Source organism: Periplaneta americana, chromosome 13 (genome assembly GCF_040183065.1).
Source record: "Periplaneta americana isolate PAMFEO1 chromosome 13, P.americana_PAMFEO1_priV1, whole genome shotgun sequence".
Lineage (NCBI taxonomy): Eukaryota > Metazoa > Arthropoda > Insecta > Blattodea > Blattidae > Periplaneta > Periplaneta americana.
The window spans coordinates 126805754-126832535 of NC_091129.1; the positions used below are offsets into that span (position 1 = coordinate 126805754).

Sequence of the window (26782 nt, forward strand, 5' to 3'; positions counted from 1 at the left end):
ACACTGGAATAACACAGAAACATTATTATCAATAATAATAATAATAATAATAATAATAGTAATGAAAATGACAGTGTTGTTGTTGTGATCATCGTTCAATGTTCAACTCTTCGACAAGGAAGCTATTTGCCTTCTTGTGGAACAGTATTTTTCCAAGATGTCGTTATTATTGAGGGGCTTCATAAACAGTAGGTACAGTTTACGAAATATGTAGATTTAATATATATGTAGTATATATGGTGTAATGGGTAGTGTTGCGCCTCCTATAGCCTCTCCTACCCAATTCCCAACCTCAACCTGCCCGTGGTACACCCTGCTTTTAACAGATGAGGATCTGGGGACCGAGTCACAGCGGTATAACTGTTTCATCTAAGATGGAGGAAATGCCATTTACATATGTGCTGGCCTATCACAGCACAACAGCGTCCCTCAGCGGCACATGAGGGAAAGGTCGGTGGATCTAAATAACATCTATTTAGTCCTCCCGGCTAGGTCCGAAGGACCCATTGACCAACGACAGGTGCAGTCCCCCTTGCATAATGGGGGTGTACATCGGGTGATGTAACTGCCACATTGTAAAAACTGGTGCCCGTTAAGAAAACAGTTACATGAAAGCCACACTCCAAAAAGTTAATAAGATTGTCCATCTCCAATGGATTCCAGCACACTGTGGAGTCATGGGGAATGAAACCGCAGACACACTTGCAAAGAAAGGCACAACAATAAAACAAAAGCCTAAATTTAATTTCTCATATTCCTCAATAAAACGCTTGATCACTACAAAATTTTCTCATTCATACCTACAAGAAATAGAATCAAATGCTAAAGACAAAAAATGGATTACACTACTTTCCAACCCAGATGTAATCCCCCAGAGACCAAGGAAAACAGCAGTTGCAGCCTTCAGACTATCGACAAATCATGACTGTCTAGCAAGTCATCTCTACAGAATAGGTATCTCAGCTTCACCCATATGTGTCCTGTGAAACGATCCAGCAGAAATGAATGAAGACCACTTGAAGACTTGTGAAGCATTAAGATCAGAAGAAACTACAGTTCAAAAGTATTGGAAAGCATGACTGCTAATGGCTTCATTGCCAAATGCAAGGCACTAGACAACAACAACATATATGCTGTGTCAGACAGTTATATACAATTAAAAAGATGAAAAGCTCCAGGAATTGAATAATTTCTTTATTGTTCTGGAATGTATTTTAAGTAGGCACTGAACAATATATTCCCAGGATTTACCTTTGGCTGATTCTTTAGTTTTGTTCTCAAAATTTTTTCTGAATTGTAAACAAGAGAGACTGTCCTCCAAACGAAAACAGGACTTATACTGGTTTTTATTAATAAAGTTCTTGAAATTAAAATACATTTTTATTTTATATTATACTTGTGATTTCTATCAGCACAACTGGAAAGATGTGTTACAAGAATGGATTCTAGAAGAATACCTAAATTAGTGCTGAATTATCATTTAAAAGGGAAAGTAAATTTAGGAAGCTCCCTTAAAAGTTGGAAGAATTCTGTAATGTAGTGCTCATAACAACTTAATAGGCCTAACACTAGACAAGATGATGATATGATTTCTGTCTATTTTCACTTCCTGTCTCTGAATTCTGCCTTAATCATTTCAGTAAATGTGAAAACGAAAAGCGTGGAAATCATGATTAGTGTCTAAGCGTGAATGATGAATGTGATGATTTCTTGTTCGTAGTAACTCGAAAGAAATAATAAATGGGCCTCTGTCTCTATGGTTAATATGATTACATCTGTTGTATTTTTCTCTTTCTACTTTCCCTTATTTCTCCTGCTCTTTCCTTTCTTGCTTCCCTTATCCATCTCTTATTTGTGCTTGCTTCTTCGCATTGTCTTCTCACTTTTCCTTCACTTATTCTCTAATTCTCTTACCTCTTTTAAAGAGGAGGTTATGCTTACAAATAACTTAAACTATTTCTTACGATAGTCATACATAATGATTTTCATGACATAAACTTATTTCATTTAATTTTATTGTGTATTTATTTGTTTGTTCATTCATTCTTTCATCTACTGAATTATTCATTCACTCACTCTGATGCTTCAGATAATAGAAAACGTGGGAGGACGACTACTGCTCCGTTATGACACTCCAGATTCTTCTTCTCCAGATTTCTGGCTCTTCCATAGTTCACAAAGACTTTTTCCCATGAACTGGGCTACAGAAAAAGGTAAAAATAAAATGTTATTGCTGGAGCAGTTGAGTAACATACTTAATTGGTCCAAAACTAAATCAATATGTAATACATATTATTTATGAGACAGTATTTGAGAATAGTTGAACAACTACAAAGTATGTTACCGTTTGTTTGGCCGAGAATACCTCATCATATAAAACTTTCTATGCAATATAGAAAATTACTCAATATTTTCTGAAATTATTGTTCGTGACACTTTTATAAATAGTGTATGAATCTGAAAAAGTAGAATAAAACTAAATATTTTAGAGCAATAAAAATAATTTTGGACTTATAAATAATACAGTGAGAAAAAGTTGAATATCTTGATTCAATAGGAAGACTACATTGATCTAAAAAAAAGGCAACATTATGTGAGATATCAATATAACTAAAATAGCAACTCATTAAAACTTTCTTCCGCAGATTTTCTTCATCCTTTCGAGGGATTTATCTTGTCAAGGGATGATTTATGACTCTTGTCATGACACTGAATAACAACTGTCGATATGTTCAGAGTAAATAACAAAAGCAAGCCATGAACTTTATAATTGGAAGGACTACACTGGGGGGGGGGGGGGGGGGCAGGAGAGTCGTTCCCCCCCCATTAGTGGAAACATTTCTAGATAACAAGAATTATATTTACTAAAATAAAATTTGTATCAGCTACCAGCATAGCTCAAGGATAGGCCTAATGAGTTGGACTTGTAACCCAAGGCTCTATGTTTAATCAACAGTCCGACGACTGATTGGAACATAAGTGACAAAAATAAGGCATCACTAATGAGTAGGGCAAGGCAATTAATGATTTTGCATCTTTTTCTTATGAAGGTTTAAACATTGCTAGCATATATGGAAATGTATGACATTAAAAACCGGGTTAAATAAAAGCAATTCGTTAGGGCATTTTTTTTGCATTTTCTTAACTTTTTTTATGGATATGTCATTTTTTAGCAATTTTTAGGTCATTTTGAGCATTTTTTACACTTTTCAGGAAGGCTGTGACATTATTTGTATTTGATTTGAGATTTTTATTATAATTCAATATTTTCCTTGTCAATACAATTTCTTGGAATTAAGTAGATGTTTGCTAGCTTCTACCCCTATTTTTCAAGGTATGTATATAATGAACTTGCCCACTTCTAGGAATTTTATTCAAATTCTTAGAGCGTATGCTAGCTTGTACCCCTATTTTTCAAGGCATAATGAACTTGTCCACTTTTAGGAATTTACCCACACTCCCACAGAGATTTCTTTCTCCAGGTAAACTGGCATTGTTATGCTGTTAATTGAGGTGGTCAGTTGTTTCTAGTCGTCTGTGTGAACAGGTCAAGAGCAAAATGCCTAAAGTAAAGTGCTACTGTTAAATTAAAGGCATTTGTTTCAAAATATGGAGAAAATATTTTTTCAACGGATGGTCGTATTTTATTCTGCAAGATCTGCGATGTGAGAGTGGCTGCTGAAAAAAGTTTACGATAGAACAACACATGTCACGGGAGAAACATAAACGTGGCCTGCAGAGACTTGAAAATAAATCCAGTGTAAACTTACAGCAAATGCTTCTGGGGGATACATGTTCAAAGGTTTCGGCATTTTGTGAGAAACTATGTGAAGCTTTTCTATCGGCTGATATTTCACTTCACAAACTGAATCATCCTAAGCTGCGAACTTTCTTAGAAGAGGAGACCGGAAAATTAATTCCAGATCCCAGAACTTTGAGAAGAACATACATAGCTCGGTGCTATGACAAAACTTTGAAAAAAATAAGAGAAATGATTGGAGAAAGAAATGTATTCATATCCATTGACCAGACAACAGGCTCTATGGGCCGTTATGTAGCTAATGTTATTGTTGGAGTTTTAGAAGCACACAGCCCTGGAGAACAATTTCTACTACATTGTGAGCAGCTGGACAAAGTCAACTACTCAACGATCAGCTTAGTATTTGACCATGCATTGAGAATACTTTGGCCTGATGGGATTCGAAATTCCAATGTATTGCTTTTTATAACAGATGCAGCACCCTACATGATGAAAGCAGCTGCTTTTTAAGTGCACTGTACCCAAAAATGGTACATGTGACGTGTTTAGCGCATGCATTACACCGGGTCGCGGAAGAAGTACGTGCAAATTTTCCTGAAGTGGATAAATTAATTGGATGCGTGAAGAAAGTATTCTTGAAAGCCCCCTCTCGAATTTCAGCATTCAAAACAGAAGCTCCAGAAATCCAATTGCCATTTTCACCTGTTTTGACTAGATGTAGAACATGGCTCCAAGCTTGCAGTTATTATTGCAAGAATTTCGATGTTGTGAAGAAAGTGGTTGATTCTTTTGATAATTGAGTCAGTGTCAATAAAAAAGGCGCAAGAACTGTTAGCTGATAAAGAAATTGCTGGTAAACTTTCTTACATAAATACTAATTTTGGATTCCTTCCTGATGTCATAACTGCACTGGAAAAATCCCAAGTGACATTAGTGGAACAGCTACAAATAGTGGATAAAGTGGTGAATGATTTGAGCCGTGCATGTGGTAAAGTGGGTGATGCAGTGTCAATGAAAATGAAAAACTGTCTAAGCAAGAACAGGGGGTACACAACATTGTGTTCAATTGGCAGAGCTTTGTCTGGTGAAAATTTTTCTCTTCCTGACTAAATGAGTTAAATCCAGGAGATATTGCTTGCTTTCAGTTTGCTCCAATTGTTTCCGTTGAAGTAGAGGGAAGCTTTTCCATTTATAAGTCGGTACTAGCAGACAATAGACAATCATTTTTGTTTGAAAATCTCCGCCAAGTTTTGATTGTTAACTGCAATTCAGAATTGTAAAAGTGCACTTGAAATTAATTTTCTGCAATACAAGGTACTGTAACATGTATTTTTTTAAATTTTATGTAGTTCAGTAATCAAGTGAGTACTTAACGTAATTAAAAGTATTTTTATTGCCAATGCTTTACTTTTTATTGGTCTTTTTTTTTAGGTCATTTTTTGTATTTTTAGGTCATAAATGCATTTTTTATTTTGCATTTTTTATCAATTTATAGGTCATTAAATGCCTTGCCCTACTAATGAGGCAACATGGGTTCAAATTTCTCTGGAACTAAGTTCCTGGTTGGGTTTTCTGAGATCTTCTCCGAGTGCAAGGCAAATGTCAAGAAATATCTGTTTTAAAAATTGTATCTGTTATCGTAACTTCCTGTTACATCAAATGAATGGTTAAATAAAAGGTGTTCTATTAATGTTGAGCCCCACCATGCAATGAAGTGCTAAGAAAATGAGTTATTGAAGGCCGAAGCCAATTGTCAGAGAATCATTCTGTATTACACAATAAACTTTCTGTCTGTAAAAGGATTTGTTTAAAATATGTTATAAGAAAAGCCTTATTGTTCAGTTTCACGTGTTTTAGAATACATAGGTTGCGAATTGTCTGAGACTATACACAATTACTTAAAAATGTATAAATCGATTATTTGGTAATCTTTTCTGCTTAGGTTCTCCATGGCGTCTTCATTGGCCTAGTCACATGAAAACTCATCATGGCCAGGAGGAGTGGGAGGCAGTCATGGAGATGGCAAAAGAAGATGCACGCCGAGTGCCATTACCTCCTGATCTTTTTGAGGTTTGAATGTCTAATTTTGCTTTAATGTTCATGTAATACATACTAGATTTTCGGCATGAATTGAGTTAATATCCGCATCTGGTAAAGTCTTTGCATTTTTTAAGCAATTTCGAAATCTTTCCTGTACCACTATATAGTCAATCTGATATCTGCTTTCGTCCCTTGGGCATGTCCATGTGTATCTTCGTTTATGTTGTTGGAATAATGTATTTCCAACAATCATTGGATTTCTTTTACAGAAATTCACCAAGGAATTCTCCTCTGTTATTTCTTTTTCCCAACTGTTCTTTCATCTTATCCTTCTTCTACTACTGCGTTCCAGTTGCCCATTACGATTATGCATGCTCCCTTCTTCTCCTTCTCAACTATCTCTTCTATCTTGTCATAGCTTTCTTCCGTTTTTTCGTCTGCTAATCCACTACGTTTCATGTAAATTTGCACCAAGTCTATTTTCTTCCCTAGTAGTCTCACCATTATCATCTGATCATTGTATAACACACTGATATCACTTTATCTTTCACACATGGTCCCAATAATACACCAACACTATGTCATCCTTTGCACTCACCATTAGAATAAAACAACCTAAATTCATCACTTATTAATTCACCACTATTTCTGATATTGCCATCACATCCACTTTGTTTCTTAAAAAATATGGACAATGTACTGTTTTAATTACTATAATTTAATTTTCCTGCGAAAAGAATATACAATACCCTGCAATTTAATAAGATTGTATTTTATGGTCTTCTTTTCCAGAATAATTACTACAAAATTCCTGTCCACAATTTTACTGTTGGAATGAAATTAGAAGCTGTTCATCCACACAACATGGTAGAAATCTGTCCAGCTAGTATCGTTAAAGTGTTCACCCCATATAACTTCCTTGTCCAGATTGACAGTTATGCTAAAATGGAGACTGATGAGACAGAATCATACTGGCTATGCACAGTGGAACATCCTTACATATTTCCAGTTGGTAAGTCAGTACATTATACAGTATTCTGTTTCTCTTGTAATAATGCTTTACACTCTAATTTTATTTCACTGTTGCAAAAGTTGATGATATTGAGTAGATAAGTCATTTTCATTATATAGCAGTCATTAAAAATATTTCAAAATGATGGTCCCTGCACATGTTTGAACAGTTTTCGAAATGAAATATTTATGTGCCTACATCTGGAGTTGAATTTTGTCCTCATGCTTCTTGAGAGCAGTTTTAACTAAAATCCTTCCAAGTCACTAATCAAGATCAAGGTATACAATAACACCAGTGTGCTTAATACTAAATATAAAGCTCTTGCAAAAGTGATCAATTCTAGAATTAAAGTGATAATAGTAGATACTCTGCGGCATTTTCACCTGTAATGTCATCACAAGCTTACGTTACCGTACTTCAGTTGTTTCAGGCACTGCTAATTTTGGCAATTTATTTATTTATTTGTTTATTGTTTTTGTTTGCATGCTTTCTGTTTGTTTGTTGGGCAATGATTGTTCTAATAAGTGTACGTGGAATTTTGTGTGTTCGGGTTATATACACAAATGCATTTACTTTCCTTAAAATAATATTTAATTTAACTCCTGAAGAAGTAATATTCCTAGATCTTTGTACTGTTTTCACTTTCACTTTTTGGACGAATTTTGCTTAAAATGAAACCTCCATACTAGCTGCGAATAATTAATGAACTTTACATTCAAATATGATTCACCTCTTTAATAATAAATTATGAAGAGTTTAAATCTCTGGAGCCTAGCCCTTGTTGTGTGACATTAAAAACACTTGGGTATGTAACTGAATGCTCGAAATTATGCGAATGTTAATCATCCAGGAGAAATATATTGGCACATGAGTTGGCAAAAAAAAAAAAGACGATTAATATGCAGAGCCTTCAAATAGATATTTATCTGTGAGTGTGCGGCCACACGTGGCAGCTGGAATCACGCTGTTTGCCGACAGAGTCGGATATTCATAGCTCCTTAAGTCAAACACATAGATTGCTCATGCAAATTACAATAACCACCTACCTTTGTCGTAGAAGATGTTGGAAATAATGTTCTTGTGCCACCACATATATCTCACACCTTTTAAGAAAATTTGCATTAACACACATTGATTTTTCTTCTGGAATTACTGCACTTTCCTTTCTTACATTGTCTTTCAGTTCTTCAAACATATGCGGGTTATTCTGATATGCTTTATTTTATTCATTTTTTAAGTTCCCCGTAACTAGAAATCGCATACAGTCTTACAGGAATATCCACTGTCGTTGTTTAATCAACTGTCAAAGACAGGTTGAACGTCATAAATGACACAAATAATGCATCGCTGATGAGGTAACTAAGCTAGGAGATAATAGAGTAGAGTGGCCAGTTCCTTTTCCCCCCTCCATTGCATACATCGCTGACTAGTAATTTCACTAATCAGATTTAAGATGTATACAAACAATATTGTTTTTCCACCCATACATATTGTCAAGTAAGATGTACTGCCCGATAATAGATGTACGCATCAGCCAGAATCTCAATCAGAGACTACAAGATTTCGAAATTAATGTGCCTAATAAAACATAGCTATGTACCACTTTATTTGTTCAGAAATTGCAGCTACATGATAATGTGAGTAGAGTAACTTTCTGTAATTGTCTTGTATAATGTTAATAATGGCTCTGTTGATCCACATTTAATTTTTTCACGGATGAAGCATAGTTTTATTTACATGGTCTCGTAGCAACACAGAATAACAGATACAGGAGTACAGAAAAACCCAGTCTTGTGTATGAAGTGCCATTACATGACAAAAAAGTGTGTATGGTACACAGTGAATGCTTACAGAATTATAACGCCTATATTAAAAAAAAAAATACCGTGAATGTGCAGAGGTACAGGAATAACATAATCACATCATTCCTGGAAAAATTATTTGACATTGAATGTACGTAGGTATTTTTTCAACAAGACTGTTTCAGCACATACAGCTGATCTCTTGTTAGCATTAATTGCGGAATTTTTTGAAGATATGGTCATCAGTAAGGGAATATGGCCAGAGCGATCCCAATATCTTAATGTATGCAATTTCTATTTATGGAGGAACTTAAAAAATAAAGTGTATCGGAATAACACCTGCATACTTTCGAAGTACTGAAAGACGATATAAGAAGAGAATTTGCAGCAATTTCAGAAGAACTAATGCGTGTTAATGTAAATATCCTTAAAAAGGTGTGGGAGGTGTGTGACAGTACAAGGACAACATTTCCAACACCTTCCATGAAAAAGGTAGGTGGTTAATTTGCATGAGAAATCTATGTGCTTGACTTAAGGGGCTATGAATATCTAACTCTGCCAGCAAACAGCTTTCTTTCAGTTGTCACATCTGGCCGCACATCCACAGATGAATGTCTATTTGAAGACTGTGTAGAATTTTGGCAATATAATCTAATTTAATGGTATTAAATAGCAAACAATGCTTAGCAGAAATTATGATAGTCAAGATTTCACTATATGTGCAATGTCTCGACAGGTGTCTAGTTTTATAGTATTCTGTAAGTAATACTAGTATATTTTTCTTATGAGTGGTTTGATAAAATTTTTAATTCTTTAACCTAGATTGTTATTATTCTACCTGCAGGTTGGGCACAGGAACATGAACAACAACTGACTCATCCTCGAGGATGGACAACAAGTAAAGAGGAATTTGATTGGTCAGAATATTTAGAAGTGACAAAATCAGTTTCTGCACCAATTACATGTTTCCCACATCGAAAGTCAGCCACGGAACTGGGATTTTCCCAAGGAATGAAATTGGAAGCTGTTAATCCAGAGAACCAGCATCAGATTTGTGCTGCATCAATTAGCAAAATTATTGATCATCTTCTCTGGATACACCTAGAGTCTAATGACAGGTATAATCATTGAAGATTGCTGCTGTTAACAATAATTAGGAGAAGCTAATGAGTTGTAAACAAATCCCTTATATTGTATTTTCTATTAAGGAATTTTCGTTTATTTTTATATTTTATCTCATAATTCGATGTTGCTATTAATTAACTAAAATTGCCAATAATTGGCATTTTGTGTGTGTGTGTGTGCGTGCGCGCGCGCGCGCGCGCATTCCCCCCTCCCACATACACCTGTCACTTATGTTTAATGAAATTCAGATACATAAAATCGGTACTGATAAAAAGAAAAACTCTCAAAGTTTTAATACCTTGCCTCACAAATGTTCAATATGAGCCCCCTTGATAACTTGACACACATAAAGCCTATAGCCAAATTCCTCCCAGGCACATTGTAGCATAGCAATATCGATTGATGTGCTGACTCCTGTGATGTGTGCTCATAGATCAAGCATGATCTGTGGTAAAGGTGGCACATAGACTCAGTCTTTAACATACCTCCACATCATAAATCAAAAGGGGTTAGGTCTGGGGAACGTAGAGACCAATGTAGAAGTTCACTATCATTACAATCAGCACAGCAGATCCACCTATTTGGTAGTCAGTTATTTAGCTCACTTTTGACTTTGTTGTGAACGAGTGTGGGTGCGCCATCCTGTTGGAGGATAAAACCAGAATGTCCTCTTCCAGCTGCAACAGGAGCCATTGGTGTATCAGGTTCAGGTACTGAATTCCATTAATTGTTTGTTCAGTGGGAAAGACGGGACCATACACTTTCTCTTGGCTTATAGCACAGAACACATTCACCTTAGAGGAGTCGCACTTATGCTCCATGTAGTAGGGATGCGAATTTTCTGATCCACAGATTATGACGTTATTGTATCTTTGCTTTACCGAAAAATAGAATGTGGCTTCGTCAGTAAACACTAAGGATTCGACAAAATCATAGGTTTCCATGATAGTTTGTATACTCCTGCAGAAAGCACATCACAGCATTTTGTCCTCCGGTTTTAGGGCCTGCAGCAACTGTAGTCAGTACAATTGAAATCGAAACTGCTTGTGCAGAATCTTCTACGCAGTCAACTTCGGGATTTGCAGCTCTCTGCTGGCTCTGGTAATAGACTTTTGCTGATTACGTGAGAAGCTTGCGTGGACCTGTTGCACTGTCTCCTTGTTTTATTGGTGGGTGTCGATTTCCTCTTATACTCATAAATTCATCCCCTTACCTTATAATCGGACTATGACTTGCAAATTGTAGGCCCACTGGGTGGGTCTGCAATAGATTTTGTTCGGAAATATGTTTGGACCTAATAACAGACTGATCATCATCATCATCATCATCATCATCATCATCATCGTCCTTGCAGGTATTAGGCCTAGTGACCTGTTACAGTCTCCGTCCATCTTTTCAGGGGGCGTCCCAAAGATCGTCTTCCCTGTGGTATATAGCGGAGAATTTGTCTTGGAAGTCTGGAATGGTCCATTCTATTGACATGGTTAAGCCAATTTTGTCTATAATGGTTGAGATGTTCATAAATAGGTGTAATTTTCAATTCTTTTGTAATTAGTTCATTCCATTTGTGGTTAAGCAAGCTGTAGCCAGCAGTCCTCCTTAGAAATCTCATTTCCGCAGTTGTTAGGCATTGAACATCTGAGTTTCGGACAGTCCAGGCCTCACTACCATACATGAGGACAGGTCTTGCTAGAACTTTATATGCTTTTAACCTGGTATGTTTTTGGGGTTTCGTGGTTGTGAAAACCTGGTTGATGGTAACAGACTGATTAACATAAAAATCTTGGATACAAAATGCTCTTCTGTCCTCTACAGCAGCCATTTCGTCTCAACAATGAATAGTACAGCAGTGTTACCATGATGTACTAGAAGAAAAACGAAATAAAAAAAAACTTTGAGAGTTTTTCTTTCTGTCAGTACCAATTTTATGTATCCTAGTTTCATTAAACATAAGTTGCATATGTTTAAAACTCAATAGATTATTTGTGATAAGATTCCATATTTATTAATAAATCACCTTAATTATGAAAATTTATTAAGTTCTTAAAAATAAAATATGTATGCTCTTTTTATGTAGCTTTCATCCTAATCATATAGTCGACATGGACTCTCATGAGATATTTCCTGTTGGATGGTGTGAGAGCAACTCTTATCCTTTGAAGCCACCACGTTCCTATCGAAAATCAATAAAGCATCAGAAAAACGAAGTAGGCGTGTAAGTATAACATAATGCTAATGCAACTATCTGCCTTTATATTTTGATTTCAATTAGTATAACTTATAATGGAAATTTAATTCAGCATTTATTTATGTTTAAATTCAGTGGTGTTTGAGTTATTTTTTTGTGCTAATGGAGTTTTGTTCGCCAGGTGAATATACAAGTTAAATTTTATAGCTGGATGTGTAAAAAACAAAATAATACTAGCATATGATATGTTTTATCTGTGTAGAAAATTATTTGCAATAAGGATCCAAAGTTTATTTTCATTTATCTCAAAACACTTTTTTTATGACTTACTTCCATCGAATTTTTATTTTTTTCCTTCTATTTACAGAATATTATTTCCGTTATCAAGAAACATGTGATATATATTGGTTAATCCTTCTAAGTAAAATAAGTAAACTGAAATGACATCTTTAATTTTTTTTCAACATTTCATAATGATTAAGTGGACAATAGATATGTATTGAAAAGTACAAATTATGATATTTTTGTAAACTGACCATAGGTGCAGTGTATATTTATATATTTACTTTTACTATGTCGTATGTGTAATTTGGGATTCTGGAGACAACATCAAACCTGCTACTTAATTATCGTTATTTATTTACATGTTTAAAAAGAAGTTTCATACTGTTCAATTGGCGAATTCTCCATTGCATTCTAGATTCATGAGGGGAAAATTGACGGGAGGAAAGAAAATATAGAAGGTACAAATAATGTTCGAATACTATGCAAGGGTTCTCGAGACTGTTGAAATGCCTTTACTTTATCCTAGTTCTTTTGGTAGGACATGTAAACAAGCGATCCAGTGAAATGGTTGAAAAGTAAAAAAAAGTGGGCAGAATAGTTATTGACCCCCTGCATTTGCAGTGGAGGGAGTGGAGTAAGATTATCAGAATTTCAGTACTATCTGTTTCAAGAGTTGCGACTGTGAATGTTTAATGTTCTGTTTTTACTGTATTGTATAATGAATTAGTAGGAATGTAGACAATTTATATTTTATCATCATCATCATCATCATCATCATCATCATTTTTGAGGTCTTTGGGTCTATGAATGAAGAGCCTTATTTTGTCTCCATTGTCCCAGATTTCATCCTCAATTTTTCCTCCCCTTTTTTCCACGTCTTCCTTTATCTGATTTATCCATCTAGATCTTGGTCTTCTCCTTCGTCTCTTTCCATTTACAAAGTTCCAGGACTATTTTTTTATTTTTTTATGTGAGCAAACTTTTTTAATTTTAATCTGGAAGGGATAATAAAAATACATCTTCATTACCAACCTTGAATAAGATGAATTCTATTCAAAATCTTATAATTAATACAGTTAAGAAGCTAAATTATAAACTTTTCAAAATATTGAACCAAGAATCTTAAAACTTCAACAATGAGGCAATGAAATACTTAAGTATGAAAACATGCAATAATGAGATACTATTTAGGATATACACTTCTACATGCATACATGATTTATCTATCTATCTATCTATCTGTCTGTCTGTCTGTCTGTCTACCTACCTACCTACCTACCTACCTACCTATCTATCTATCTATCTATTTTCATTAATTATCTACTATGCTACTTCCATAATTTATCATTTTGTTCCTAATGGACTGTTGGCTTATCATTGTGAAAAATTTCAAAACAGCAGCTGTAATACATTCTAAAAAAAATATGTGTATATATTTAAAAAAATGTGTTTTTTACAAAGCTTTCAAGAAATACCTCGTGCTACTTTGCTGTATGTAAGTGTCCGTTAAGTTCAAAATGTAACTGCGAAAAATAAAAAATTATATTCATAAGTTTTTATGACTTGCTCCTCTGTAAAATGTTTAATATAACGTAAAACTAATTTCACTACTTATGGAATAACGGAAGATGTCTTACAATATAGCATTATCTGTGCATATGTGTATATGTTCCAGTTGAATAATTTCGTTTGAACACATTAGAAATTTAATGTATTGTAGTACCTCACATCTAGTATTTTATAATTTCATATTTGCAGTTAGTAAGGTATAATACTGGATATAATCTTAATTTATATATTTTACTTTATATTTCATTAATATTGCATTTTATGTATCTTTTGTAGAAGTGATAAGAAAGAGACAAGCACCACATCAAGTCCTCCACAACAGCAGCGATCATTTTGGTGTCCTAAAATCTACTTTAACCATAAATGTTTCTCTGGACCGTACCTTAGCAAAGGTAAACTGGCAGGACTGCCCAAAGCTGTTGGCCCTGGTCCTGTTACACTTGTGATGCGAGAAGTACTTTCTATGCTGATATCTGTGGCGTATAAGTCTAGCAGGGTGCTCAAGGAACTGCAAGCAGATGGAAAACCAGAACCAGGCATGCATCTAGAAGTTCTGAAAGCAAAGTAAGACTATCGAATATTGTATATAGACACATGCACATACATTACTTGTACGCAAATATGAATCTATTATAGCATAATTCTTTGACTTTTGTTCTTAAAAACAATTACGATTTTCGACTTACCTTACAGTAACAAATAACTGAAATAGTCTGTAACTGATTATATGGTGATACTATTAAATGGAGTGAGAATAGGGCAGACAGTTCAAGTAATTTAAATTAGGCAATAGCAATATTTTTTTGATTAATGTATCATGTTCCATTGACCTTGCTCATGATTGTAATCCTTGCATGTAGACATCGGATTTATATGCAGGTGCATGTTTTGTTTGCTATCACATACTACTTGCAAGGTGCAACCTAAGTGTGTTTCACATTCTTTTAAATCCGAATGCGAAGTTTTATAGTGCATATATTTGCATTTTCGGCGGTTGTGGTGCTGCTGTGCTTTCATATGTGGCTGCAGGAACTTGTCACCGCACGAATTAAGGAGGAAGGTTGTATATAATGCTCATGCCTTGTACTTGTTTAATCGTTTCAAAATCATTGTGTTGTTTGAAATTTTGGGGTGTAATACTATTCTTAAAGGCATGCATTTTTTAAGTATCTTTTAAATTGGAAAGAATGGTCGTGGCACGACAACACAACCATACAATTCTAGGAAACTGGCCTGTACAGCTGTTTGTTATACATTACGTAAAGTATTTTTAAAATAGAAAAACCGAAGGTAGCTTCTCCTGATACTAATGAAATAGCTTGTTTCATGAAGTGTGCACATTAACTGTCAGCATAGGAAAGTAATTTGTTGTCCTTTAATATAAATTCTATTTATTTACAGGTATAAAAACAATACCTACCGTGCCAGTGTTGCTCTTGTTACATCTGCTGATGAAGTACAAGCTTTCTGTAAAAAAATATGTCTGAAGCTTCAAGTATGTCCATTTCTGTTTGGACCCATATCTATAGCAGATAGCAATTGCCCAGAGAAATGCAATACTCTCTCCAAAACTCGATTCAGTAAGTCATTCTTTGCACATACGTACAAATTTCGCTGATGTTCAGTAATCATAAATTCATTAATATTCTTCCAACAGAAACAATATTTGTGAAAGATTAAGTATTTGACTTCCATTCTATTTTTCTATCTTCATTGTTTACTTTCCGTCTTTCTGTTTTCATTCTTTCTGTTCTTCTTTTTCTCCATTCTTTTTCTTTCTCATATTTCCGTTATTTTCCTTTTCCTTCTTTACTTTCAATCGTGCATTTAATCAAAAAAACTTAGCTTGCTTTCTTTAGATTATGTTACGCAAATATCATACAGGTTACATATTAAATTCTCTAGCACATGTCAAAACTAAAAATACCTTCAGCAAAATCTCATATCATATATATATATATATATATATATTTTTTATTGTTGTTGTTGTTGTTGTTGCTATTGTTATTATTATTATTATTATTATTATTATTATTATTATTATTATTATTATTATTATATACTTAAAAGGACAAAGAGCTGGCAACACTGCAATAAAAGAGCTGCACTTCAGAGCACAAGCATCCTTAACAAAACGTTGCAACACAACTGGCTGATTAAATCAATGAGAAGAGCGGTGGAATGGAAAAGAATTGAACTGGAAAGCCCAGGGTTCAATCTCGCTCAGGCCCATTTTTTTTTTTATTTTTGTGTTTTTTTTAATTTATTTATGTACAGTATTTTACTTGTTTTTTTTTTTATTTTTTATTGCAGTATTTACTTTTTACTAAGGCCTAATTTTCTTTTTTATGTTGATTTCTTACTTTTTATCTCATACTTGGTCGACTCTGACAGTAAATTGGTCTACACAACTGGCTTCATATAGCTGAATGACAAACAGTCAAGTATCTGCCATTAGTTAAAAAAAAAACTCATAACAAAATTACAATCATTAAATTTCACAAAAATACGAACAATACAATGTACCATCTCATTTTAAATGTAGATTGTTCAGCAGGAAGCAGTATAAATACTCTTCTGGAAAACATTTCTTTAGAGAAGATGGTCAAAGTGACTGTCTTGCATTTCCAAACATTTGTTGACTTGTTGGATCATGCTTCTTAGAGCTCCTCTATTGTATCTGCATCCACCATTACAAAACCAGTGTGTGCGAGTTGAATGATACTAACCAAAAGGCATCCAGTGTGATGTGGTTGGTTATTGCTGTCATGTAACATTAGTAACCAAATACTCTTTGTAAATTGCCAGAAAAAAAACATAAAAGGAATTTAAAAGAAATTAAGCATGGACAGGACTAGAGATCCTGCCTCGTTGATTTATCATTTTCATAATTCAGCAATCTACTCACTAACAAGCTAATGGGGCAGTTTGCTTATAACATTGTGATTAAAGATAGTACTTATGCTCCGAAATTCTCCATGCTGTTACAATGTTGCCAGCTCGTCATTCTTTTATGTCTATTTTAAAAATGCATGTATTGACATTTTGCTGAAGGAATTTTAGTTTTGAAAATTGATGAATATTCACATGGTGAAGTTCGAGTGCGTCATTTTTTCCTTCACTCTGTACAATACATACCTAAATATATCTTATGATATGATCTACCAGTCTTAACATGAAATCACGAGAGACTGAAGCTTAAATAAAGGTTTTGCACTGCCATTAATCGAGGGGAAATGCGAGAGATGCCACATAACAGGGTGTGGAAAAAGAGATAAATCAATGATAGAATACAACAGAGAGTAAATGTAGACACTAAACTTGTACATTCGTGTGCACTTTCTTCATATGTTAAGCGAAGAAACTTACATTACTTCATCTAGGCCTATAAAAGTCTTATTTAAATTTTTTCTTAATGTATTCAGCACAGTATTGGATGCATGGAAAACGCAAGATAGGACGTCCAAAAGGAGAAGCAAGTAATATGGTACCTCGACCTAAAAAGAAACGTGGACGCAAACGGCTTTTTGCTAACACGAAAATGGATGTCGAAAATGAACCAGTTCCAGAGGAAGTCCTAATGGAAACAAGTGAAGATGTTAATTATCCATTACATCACAATTTGACATCGCATGCTTTAGGTATGTAAATCTTTTCGTTTTCTTATAGAGTTTAGTATAAATTTACTTGTAACATTTTAATTCTCCATGTTTGAAGTACCGTATTTAATGTTTTCAATTAGTTACAGTTGAGGAGACAAGACCTGTTATGTGACATTATCGTGCATCATGGTTACATCACCAGTGGTTACGGACGGGGAAGATAAAATTCTGGTCTGAGATGAATTTCTGTGTCTGTAGATTCGTGTAATATTAACCATTCTGAAACAAATTCTCTTTCTGATCACCCAGTCTTTCCTCTCTCGTGAACTCTCATTTCTGGTCTTGCTTCCTGATCTGTAGCTGGTGATTTTTCATCAGTAAATGTACGGTCACACATCGATACTTTTGCAGTGCAACTTTTGTACTGCAGCTGCAAAAGTTGCATGTCGTGTTCACACGTAAGCCAAAAGTAGCGCGCTGCATGCTACTTTTCATGCTGCGCAACCCGAGTGCTGCGAAAGTTGCAACTGGAGGTTGCGAGTCTGTTCACACACAAGGCGCTACTTTTGCAGCCGCAGTCATGCTGCAGGTTTCCATCTCCATGTTGACTTCTCAATATACATTTTGTGGTTATGTTCACATTATTAAGAAACTCATGCGAAAGCTTCCTTATCTATTATTTGCTTTTCTGTCGTATCTAGTATTCAGAAATTGACATTATTTTTACTATAAAGCTTTTAAAAACGCCTATATACTTAAATGATAACCAACAGTATATTCACGTAATTAATGTTGGTAACCCTCCTGTTTGGAACTACGCTACGGAAAATTTAAAAAATGAATTATATCGTCAGCAATTATGTTCAGACTGTGTTGTGTATTTAATAACTGTTACAAATAATTTATTTTCATCACATTTAACATTAAAATATATCCAAACAATAAAAGTATCATTGGCACATTTGGGTGGTAACACTGGTTGCAACCGCAGCGAAAGTTTCAACAAAACCGATATCAAAAATGCTGCGGCTGCAACCCTGAGAACCCTGTTCACACGTCGCTACTTTTAAGCTGCACGCAGCATGAAAAAGTAGCGAGCAGCAGGTTCGGCAGCCGCTACTTTTCGAGTTGCACCGTTGTTCACACGTTGCAGTACAAGAGTTGCGCAGTTTTTTGTACTGCATCGCTGCAAAAGTAGCGACGTGTGACCGTACCTTAAGACTGATGTGTAGGTCCTCTCACCTCTTGTAAGATTTGTGATCAGTGACGGATTACTTACTAGGCCAACCCATGCCATAGTCTAGGTTGATGGCCTCTGGTGGTGTCGCACAATGTGGGCATAGCACAGTTCCGAGTTCCGAAATTGGGGAAATTTTCCCAGTTAACTTTATCAGTATTGTAATAGATACCATGTTCTGTTTACATCTAGGTTCCTCGTGATGCAAACATCACGTTAGAAGTTACAAACTCTATAACTTGCTGCTGAGTCCAGAGGGAGGAGTGAGTTGCGGACTATGTGAAACAAAATACTACTTAAACTGGTCATTGTTTTAAAGAAGCCTGCCAGTTGACAATCTAAAATTTTTGTAAGAAATGCTACTTTTGTAAAAGAACTCGACTTCGAAGATGCTGTTATAGACCAGTGTTGTGGAAGCATTCCAAATGAACGTATACAAAAAGGACCCAATTATAAATTTTGTGATAGTATTGTATTACAAATTATAATTTTAAAACTTGTATGTCTAATTTCAACAAAGATAATTAAATTTACTTCTGCCTTTTTTCTTTTCATTTAAAATAAGTTATTATTGCTGAGTCATTATCAATTTACTAGTTTTATTTGAGAGCAAGTAACATATTGCTCTTTCACTCAGTGTTTTTAAAATTATGATGAAGCACTTCTGTAAAAATTTTAATGAAGGGTGTATAAAACCTAATATTGATAATACACGATTTGATGGGTGGAATGAGGGAGCCTCCAAGCCTCAATATGTTAAGATTACCCCCACTGTTTGTGATAAGCAGTGCAGGCTTGCTCGGAATAGTATCACTTCATTATCAGTTATTGACTTAAAAGTAATGTTAAATAAGTGATTAAATTATAAAATACGACGTTTCTACAGCATCTCAAAATAGTGCACGATCACTCGAATTTTATTCAAGAGAATTGTCTCAACCACCTTTCTTTGTGACTCGGTTATATATATATATATATATATATATATATATATATATATATATATATAGAGAGAGAGAGAGAGAGAGAGAGAGACACACTACCGGCACAGTCTACTATATGCAGTCGCGAAGCTCAATACGTAGTAAATATACAAACATTAGATAGTTGCTCACCACTAGGATCGCTAATATCGCCTCATTACAGGCAATGCAAAATAGAACCGTCACAGTCTATTGTTTCTAGCACCCTCAAAACTCAAGCTTCGTGACTGTATATAGTAGACTGTGCTACCAGTCAAAAGTTTTCGATCACCTATCACAACTATGGATTTGTGGTTAAAACAGGGATTTCGTTTTCAATATTCTATCATATCATAATGATAGAGAGAGAAAATATTTATTTTGTTGGTCTATTTAGTTTTTCCAATGTGTTTGTACATTGAAATAAAGTATATAGTTGTTTTCATAGCTGATCGAAAACTTTTGACCGGTAGTGTGTGTATATATATATATATATATACTTACTTACTGGCTTTTAAGGAACCCGGAGGTTCATTGCCGCCCTCACATAAGCCCACCATTGATCCCTATCCATTGAGCAAGATTAATCCAGTCTCTATCATCATATCCCACCTCCCTCAAATCCATTTTAATATCTTCCCATCTATGTCTCGGCCTCCCCAAAGGTCTTTTTCCCTCCAGCCTCCCAACTAACACTCTATATGCATTTCTGGATTCGCTCATACGTGCTACATGCCCTGCCCATCTCAAACGTCTGGATTTAATGTCCCTAGTGTGTGTGTGTGTGTGTGCGTGCGTGCGTGCGCTACTTTATACATCCTTCAAAATCAAAGGAAAATTTGAACTAATTCCTCTTGCTTTTTGATGAAATTGTGTGTTTGTAAAGACCTGACTCAATATTGGAATCAAACTCTTGTTCCAGGAATTTGGTTGTAGGCCTATATATAGAAGTTATGGTGCACGGTATATACTTGATGTTTTAAAATGCATTGTCGATTTCAAAAACTTCCAGTAAACCTCATATCTCAATATAAATTTAAAAGATAACGGACAATTTATTACGGTAATAACCGAATTAAATTCAAACATGAAGTCAGTGTTAACTTGATTCCTTATTGGCTGTCGATATAAAAACAACTGAACTATTGTCATTGCCTTAAGGTAAGTTGAATTGGTAAGTCAGTGAAGATTTTTGTGGTTATTGAAATATATACTTCCTGTGACTTGAACTTTCAATTCTAACACTGACAAAAGAAATTCTTCGACTGTGATCACTGAATGGTACATGTTAAACAGTGACCCTAAATTGTCTTATGACAACATTATCGCCGAAATTGTGCAATGACAGTTGGAGAACTTTCCTTGTTAGTGGGAGAGTAGATATTAAGACACATCCTCTGATGGTGGGAAGATAGTTGAACCTAGATGTGTTGTGTGATTCCTAAGGTCACCATATTTAAAAATGAAAAATCGGGGGGTTTTTCATACATGCTTTATTTTAACAAAAATTATAAACATTCATTTGAATATCATTCACTTTTTCAGAAAAGAATAAGCCTACTTCTCGCTCCCTTGAACCTTCTGATGAAACTCATTTCTAGATCTGATGCTGTCAAAGAACTGAGAATAAGTGACATCTTTACAATTTATAGGAGACAGTCAGCAAATTCATGATACATTCTGTAGATAGCCTATTTCTTTCATCTGTCCAATGAACATTTAAGAAGGAAAATATTCTTTCCACAGATGCATTATGGGCTGGGATTGCAAAAAAAAAAAAAAAACTGTACAGTTTTCAACAATTCAGTGAATTTGTTTTCAGAGTGCCTGCTCATGAAAGTACACCACCTATCCTTCTCTAAAAATTTTACTCTATTTTCTGTTCCTAGCTGTTCACATACGAACCTTTTCAGATCATGGATCATTTCATCTAACAGTGCACTGTTTCTTACTCAAGTATAGTCCTGAGCCGTGGCATCGTGGTCTAAGGCATCCTGCCTAGGACTCGCGTTTCAGAATGCACGCTGGTTCAAGTCCTCATGGGGGAAGAAATTTTCTCATGAAATTTCAGCCAGTGTATGGGACTGGTGCCCATCCAGCATCGTGATGTGACTCCTACAATAGGTATCGAAATCCGGTTAGGCAAACCAGCTATAATGGCAGGGGGGGGGGGGCGACTCATCGTACTAACCACACGATACCTCCATTCTGGGTAGATGATCGTCCACCTCTACTTCGGCATGTGGCCGTGAGGCCAGCAGCCGGCTGGTTGGTCTTGGCCCTTCGTGGGTTGTAGTGCCAAGGATTATTATTATTATTACTCAAGTATATCATACAATTTTTCTACTCAGGTATTTTATAGAGAGTTAACCAATTGAACACTGTTAATTCGTGAGTGGGGAAAAAATTGTCATACATTTTTTTTAAAGCAACAGTGCCGAGAGATATGCGAATTTCATTTTACATCCCTTTTTTCAAGAGTTATCTAAGATGGAACAAAATAATGCATTCTTTCAACAAGATTCTACCACCACTTACACAGCAAATATTTTCCTACAAGAAATTAATGAAGTGTTCCAGGACAGAGTCATTAGTGTTAGACTGTAGCCCTCTGTGAGTCTTTGTGATTTTTATATTTGTGGTTCATTAAAAGATAAAAGTATAGCCTACAGAACAAATGCATGCACCTTAGAAGATCTTGGGCATAATATCCATCAGGAGATAACCTCTGTTTCTCGAAGAAACTTGAGTGAGTGATGGAGAACGTGTTAAGTAAGAGCCAAAAATGTATTAAAAAAAGGACAGTGGACACTTTTCAGCATATTTTGTTTAATCTGGTTGAATACATATCACCTTATCAGTATGCCACATGCCTGATAGGTGTATCGTTTCTGTGCGTGCAAAAGCCACAACGTGAGTAGAGCACATTAGACTGAGAATTTTACTTGCTTTACAGTATGAGTATAACACTCTGACAAAATTGAAGGAAATAATCTCAGGTACAAGTATTTCACAGGGGTGGAGTCATGTTCGTTCCTTGGGCACTTATAAAACTTGTATGATTTTCATTATAGGGAATGATAGCGATGCTAGTCAAGATATGGCAGACGCCTTAAGATCTACTGGAGTTTCCCCAGCAGGAAGTGTAGGCAGTAGTGGTAGTGGAGGCAGGCGCAAATATCGCAAGAAGGAATTTCCACGTTCGGAAATAAAGACAAGAGGAGCGAAGTTACCAAACTTTGCTCTTCAAATGCGTGCCGGCCACTGGACTCGAAAACAATGGAAAACAAATTCAAGTGAAACACCGTATATGGACATGAGGAAAAATATTTCAGCTCATAGGTATAGTACTCTTACTAAAAATGTGTGTGCAGTTAGCCTCTGTTTCTGTTTCTGAACACTTATTTCCTTTTATGTATGTAGGACAACATTCCATAGTTATGTAATTAAAATTTGAGTACAGAGAAAATTATTCAATTTAGCTACCCAGAATGTTTACTTCCTCCTACTTCATAGAACATCTCGTTATTCATCATCTTTTACAGTATCCACCTCGCAACAATGGAATTTCCTGTCACAAAGTATTAGGGGCTGCAAGACAATAAACACTTTTAAAAATAGCTTAAAAGATAACCTTCTTAGCATTTCACTCCAATCATACTGACTTAAACTATCACTGTCTACATTGTTACTCCTTCCTTTAGACATGCATCCTGATAGTGCTGTATTTTCAAAATTGTCTCATAATAATCTCTTTCTATTATCTAACATTATGTGAAATATATTAACATTCTATGTATTTAGCTTAATTCTGCTACATAGTTTGTATTTCAGTGTTTAATTAATAGTTCATAGTATTTTGTTGTTTAATTCGTAAATAAGTCTTGTATACATGTAGCTCTTATCTAAATCAAATTGTTGAATTCTTTGTAAGTTCATACATACCTATGTATGTATACTTCTTGCTGGTTGAGTGGAAGAGAAGGGCTTACAGCCTTAACTCTGCCAGCTAAAATAAATCATTATTATTATTATTTATTATTATTATTATTATTATTATTATTATTATTATTATTATACCAAGTACAAAAAGGTACTGTGTTGTTGAGAAAATCTATTTCGAGATTTTCACGGAAATACACATTTTCAATAATTTTTTTCTGATACTGCAAAAGCTCCATACCTATGGAGTAACGGCTAGCGCATCTGGCCGCGAAACCAGGTGGCCTGGGTTCGATTCCCGGTTGGGGCGAATTACCTGGTTGAGGTTTTTCCGAGATTTTCGCTCAACCCAATATGACAAATGCTGTGTAACTATCACCTTCATCTCATTCAGATGCTAAATAACCTAAGATGTTGATAAAGCATCGTAAAATAACCTACTAAAAAAAAAAGATACTGCAAAAGAGCTTTATGACATGTTGTCTTTCTGAGCAGCCTACAGAGATTTCTTCTGAACGATTGAAGCATTTTTATCAGAGTCAATATCTACAAGTCAATTCGTATGGAAAATACACACACAATATAATCATTTTCAAGTGGAAAATTAATATGTCTTCATTTAAAATAACACAGAATCGCCATTTACACAAAAATGGATCTTTTTTTTTTTCGTAGGATAAAATGACAAATGAAGAAACAATTGGTTATATGTCTCCAAAATTGTTTATTCTAGAGAAATTAAATATTATCTGCTGGGGAAAAAGAGCAAGCAGTGTCATAAACATAACGCGAAATGTATGTCAATTCTGCAGTGAAGTCCACTTGCTTTGGTTCAGACTGTCATGATGAAGATTGGCAAATGTGTAATTTAGTTCGTTTTTCTTTATCCCATTTGTTACAGCACTGTGACACTGAAATCATTCTCTGAAAAGCAGCAGGACTCTCTGGACAGCACACACGAATCTGACAGATTAAATGGGATTGTGTCATTGCGCACTAGACATTCCCCTCAGCAAGAGGATCTGCTTGAGCTTGATTCTAATCCTCTCCTTTGGACACAAGATGATGTCTATCAGTATCTAATTAAAACTGACGATTGTGCTGAAGTGGCACAAAAATGTAAAGACGAGGTATGTTATTTTATTCCTGCATTACACATCCTCCCACATGATAAGTCAACAACAGATAAATGTTACTGATCCTGGAGCCGATGAGTTCTCTTAAATCCTACTACTGCATGTTCAGTTCAAAGTGTGTCATGGTTCGCTGTATGCCGTCATGTGGCTAGCCGATGAGCCTAGAGAATTCAATCTTCCTACATTTCCGCAGAGGAGTATTACCCATGTGCCAGAGAAGTTGCCTGGCAAGTACGGCGTTCATTCTGAAGAGTATATACCGATACGTACGGTAACGCTGGTAGTGGCAGAAATGTGAACTGTTTGGAAACACGTACAGGTGAGTTTTTTTCTTACTGTCGGGATATGGGGAGAGGGTTAAGACGATTACTTCCGTATTTGTTGACATTAACTTCGACGGTCAACATGGACACGGAGCATTTGATTTGTGTTGTGGGATGTTGCGGTACGCAACCGATAACAAATACCCTGTGTACGACTTGCCCGCGCAAAACACAGTTGGAAAGAGGTTATGGTAGCACACAGACCGCCATCTGTTGCTACGACGTTCAAGTTATACCGTACATTTTCTCAAGTTCAGATTGAACGCCTTGAATAATAGGCAACTTCTCTGACACATAAGCTGAAACTCACTTCAAATCGCTGACTCAACAACAGTGACGTCATGACACACTTTGAAATGAACACCCAGAAGTTTATCTTATTGGTTTGTTGTAAAATTTTGACATTATGAACTTCAAATCAAGAGGTGTGGACATTTGCTCTGTATTTAGGTTAAACGAGTCTACTGCTTTCATTTGTGAATATGTATATGAAAATACATTCCCAAGGTTTCATGTTTCATTAAATTCTCTCATTATAATATTAAAATATACATTTTATAGCTAAGCGTTGTTATTTTTCTCTTTTTCAGCTCATCGATGGACAGGCATTTATGATGCTTAATTATCCCACTCTTAGAGAAAATTTATATCTCGGATTAAAGCAAGCTGTTAGACTTTGTAAACATATAGAAAGAATCAAACTTGCATTTTATCTGCAATACGTGACAGGAAGTGAACCGTAAAAATTGAATGTAAATTGTTCTCACTGTTTTCTGTCCTGTTAAAATATTCAACAGTATTCGTACTTTGTGCTAAAAGCACTAACAAAGAAAACAATAATTGTCAGAAAAGATACCATAATTAAATTAGTGAGAGCGGAAGAGGTGTGGATTCTTTCATCTACTAAAGTATGTCACCACATCTTGCCACTAATGATAGAACTGACACCCTAAGTTCTTATGTTTTAAGTGCAATGCATTTTAATCTGATGCTGTGTTCTTATTTTGTAGGCATGCAAATGTTTAAATTTGTTTAAAGAAATTATGATTTACAATTTTATTACAGTCAAACCTCACGTTCCAATTTTCAGGAGACAGAAAAAATTGTAAATTGAGCTAAGTGATATATACATGTGAGTGATAATGTGGAAACTACATTTAATAAGCCAAAGTTACTGTAATAATTTCTATGTAAGCCGAAGTTACTGTGATAAACTTCTGTGTTTATCAGATCTGGGTAATGTTCAAAGTGGTCAGAAACTACTGCATAAGCGTAACATGGATGACACGCTAGTAATTATAAATTGAGAATGGGTACCTATTTCCTGAGATAATCAGATAATGAGAGAAATGTGTGACAATATGGGGTAAAGATGAAACTGAAGTTAAAAGTAAATTTATTAAGTAGAACAGAGAAAGCAAGAATGGTAATAAGCATCTATGAAAGGTATTCGTAAGTCGTCCTTGCATCTTGATATAGCAGAAAATATCTTACTAAACCCGACACAAATGTCACCTATTACTAAAGTAATGGTTCCATGAACACTACTCTGTTTACTGGCTCTCAGTAACCAAGATACTGCTCCACCTCTACCAATTCATCTTTGGAAACACTCTGTCGAGTTCTTTTCTTGTTTAGTAGTAAGGAAGACATTTTCGTTGTGCAGATACGGCAGAAGACAAGATTACATTTCGAAGAAAGCCTATATACGGATTGAGATTCCTTACATACCAACTTGGTACCAAGGATATCGAACTACATTGGCGCTTCATTGCAGCCAGGGCTGGGAAAAATACTGA

The 26782-nt window shown here is 35.2% G+C and overlaps 1 protein-coding gene across 1 annotated transcript in view; it reads left to right on the top strand.

Annotated features, from left to right (window-relative positions):
* The window catches only part of LOC138712405 (scm-like with four MBT domains protein 2), a 37548-nt gene extending 11608 nt beyond the window's left edge, over positions 1–25940 (top strand). The window contains exons 6-16 of the mRNA XM_069844175.1: positions 2090–2213; positions 5703–5830; positions 6593–6812; positions 9459–9732; positions 11817–11954; positions 14058–14345; positions 15183–15361; positions 17207–17422; positions 22657–22924; positions 24426–24654; positions 25574–25940. Of these exons, the coding sequence (XP_069700276.1) occupies positions 2090–2213; positions 5703–5830; positions 6593–6812; positions 9459–9732; positions 11817–11954; positions 14058–14345; positions 15183–15361; positions 17207–17422; positions 22657–22924; positions 24426–24654; positions 25574–25726 (2217 nt within the window). The 3' untranslated portion in view covers positions 25727–25940. The remainder of the gene's footprint in view (positions 1–2089; positions 2214–5702; positions 5831–6592; positions 6813–9458; positions 9733–11816; positions 11955–14057; positions 14346–15182; positions 15362–17206; positions 17423–22656; positions 22925–24425; positions 24655–25573) is intronic.
* The last annotated feature ends 842 nt before the right edge of the window (positions 25941–26782 follow it).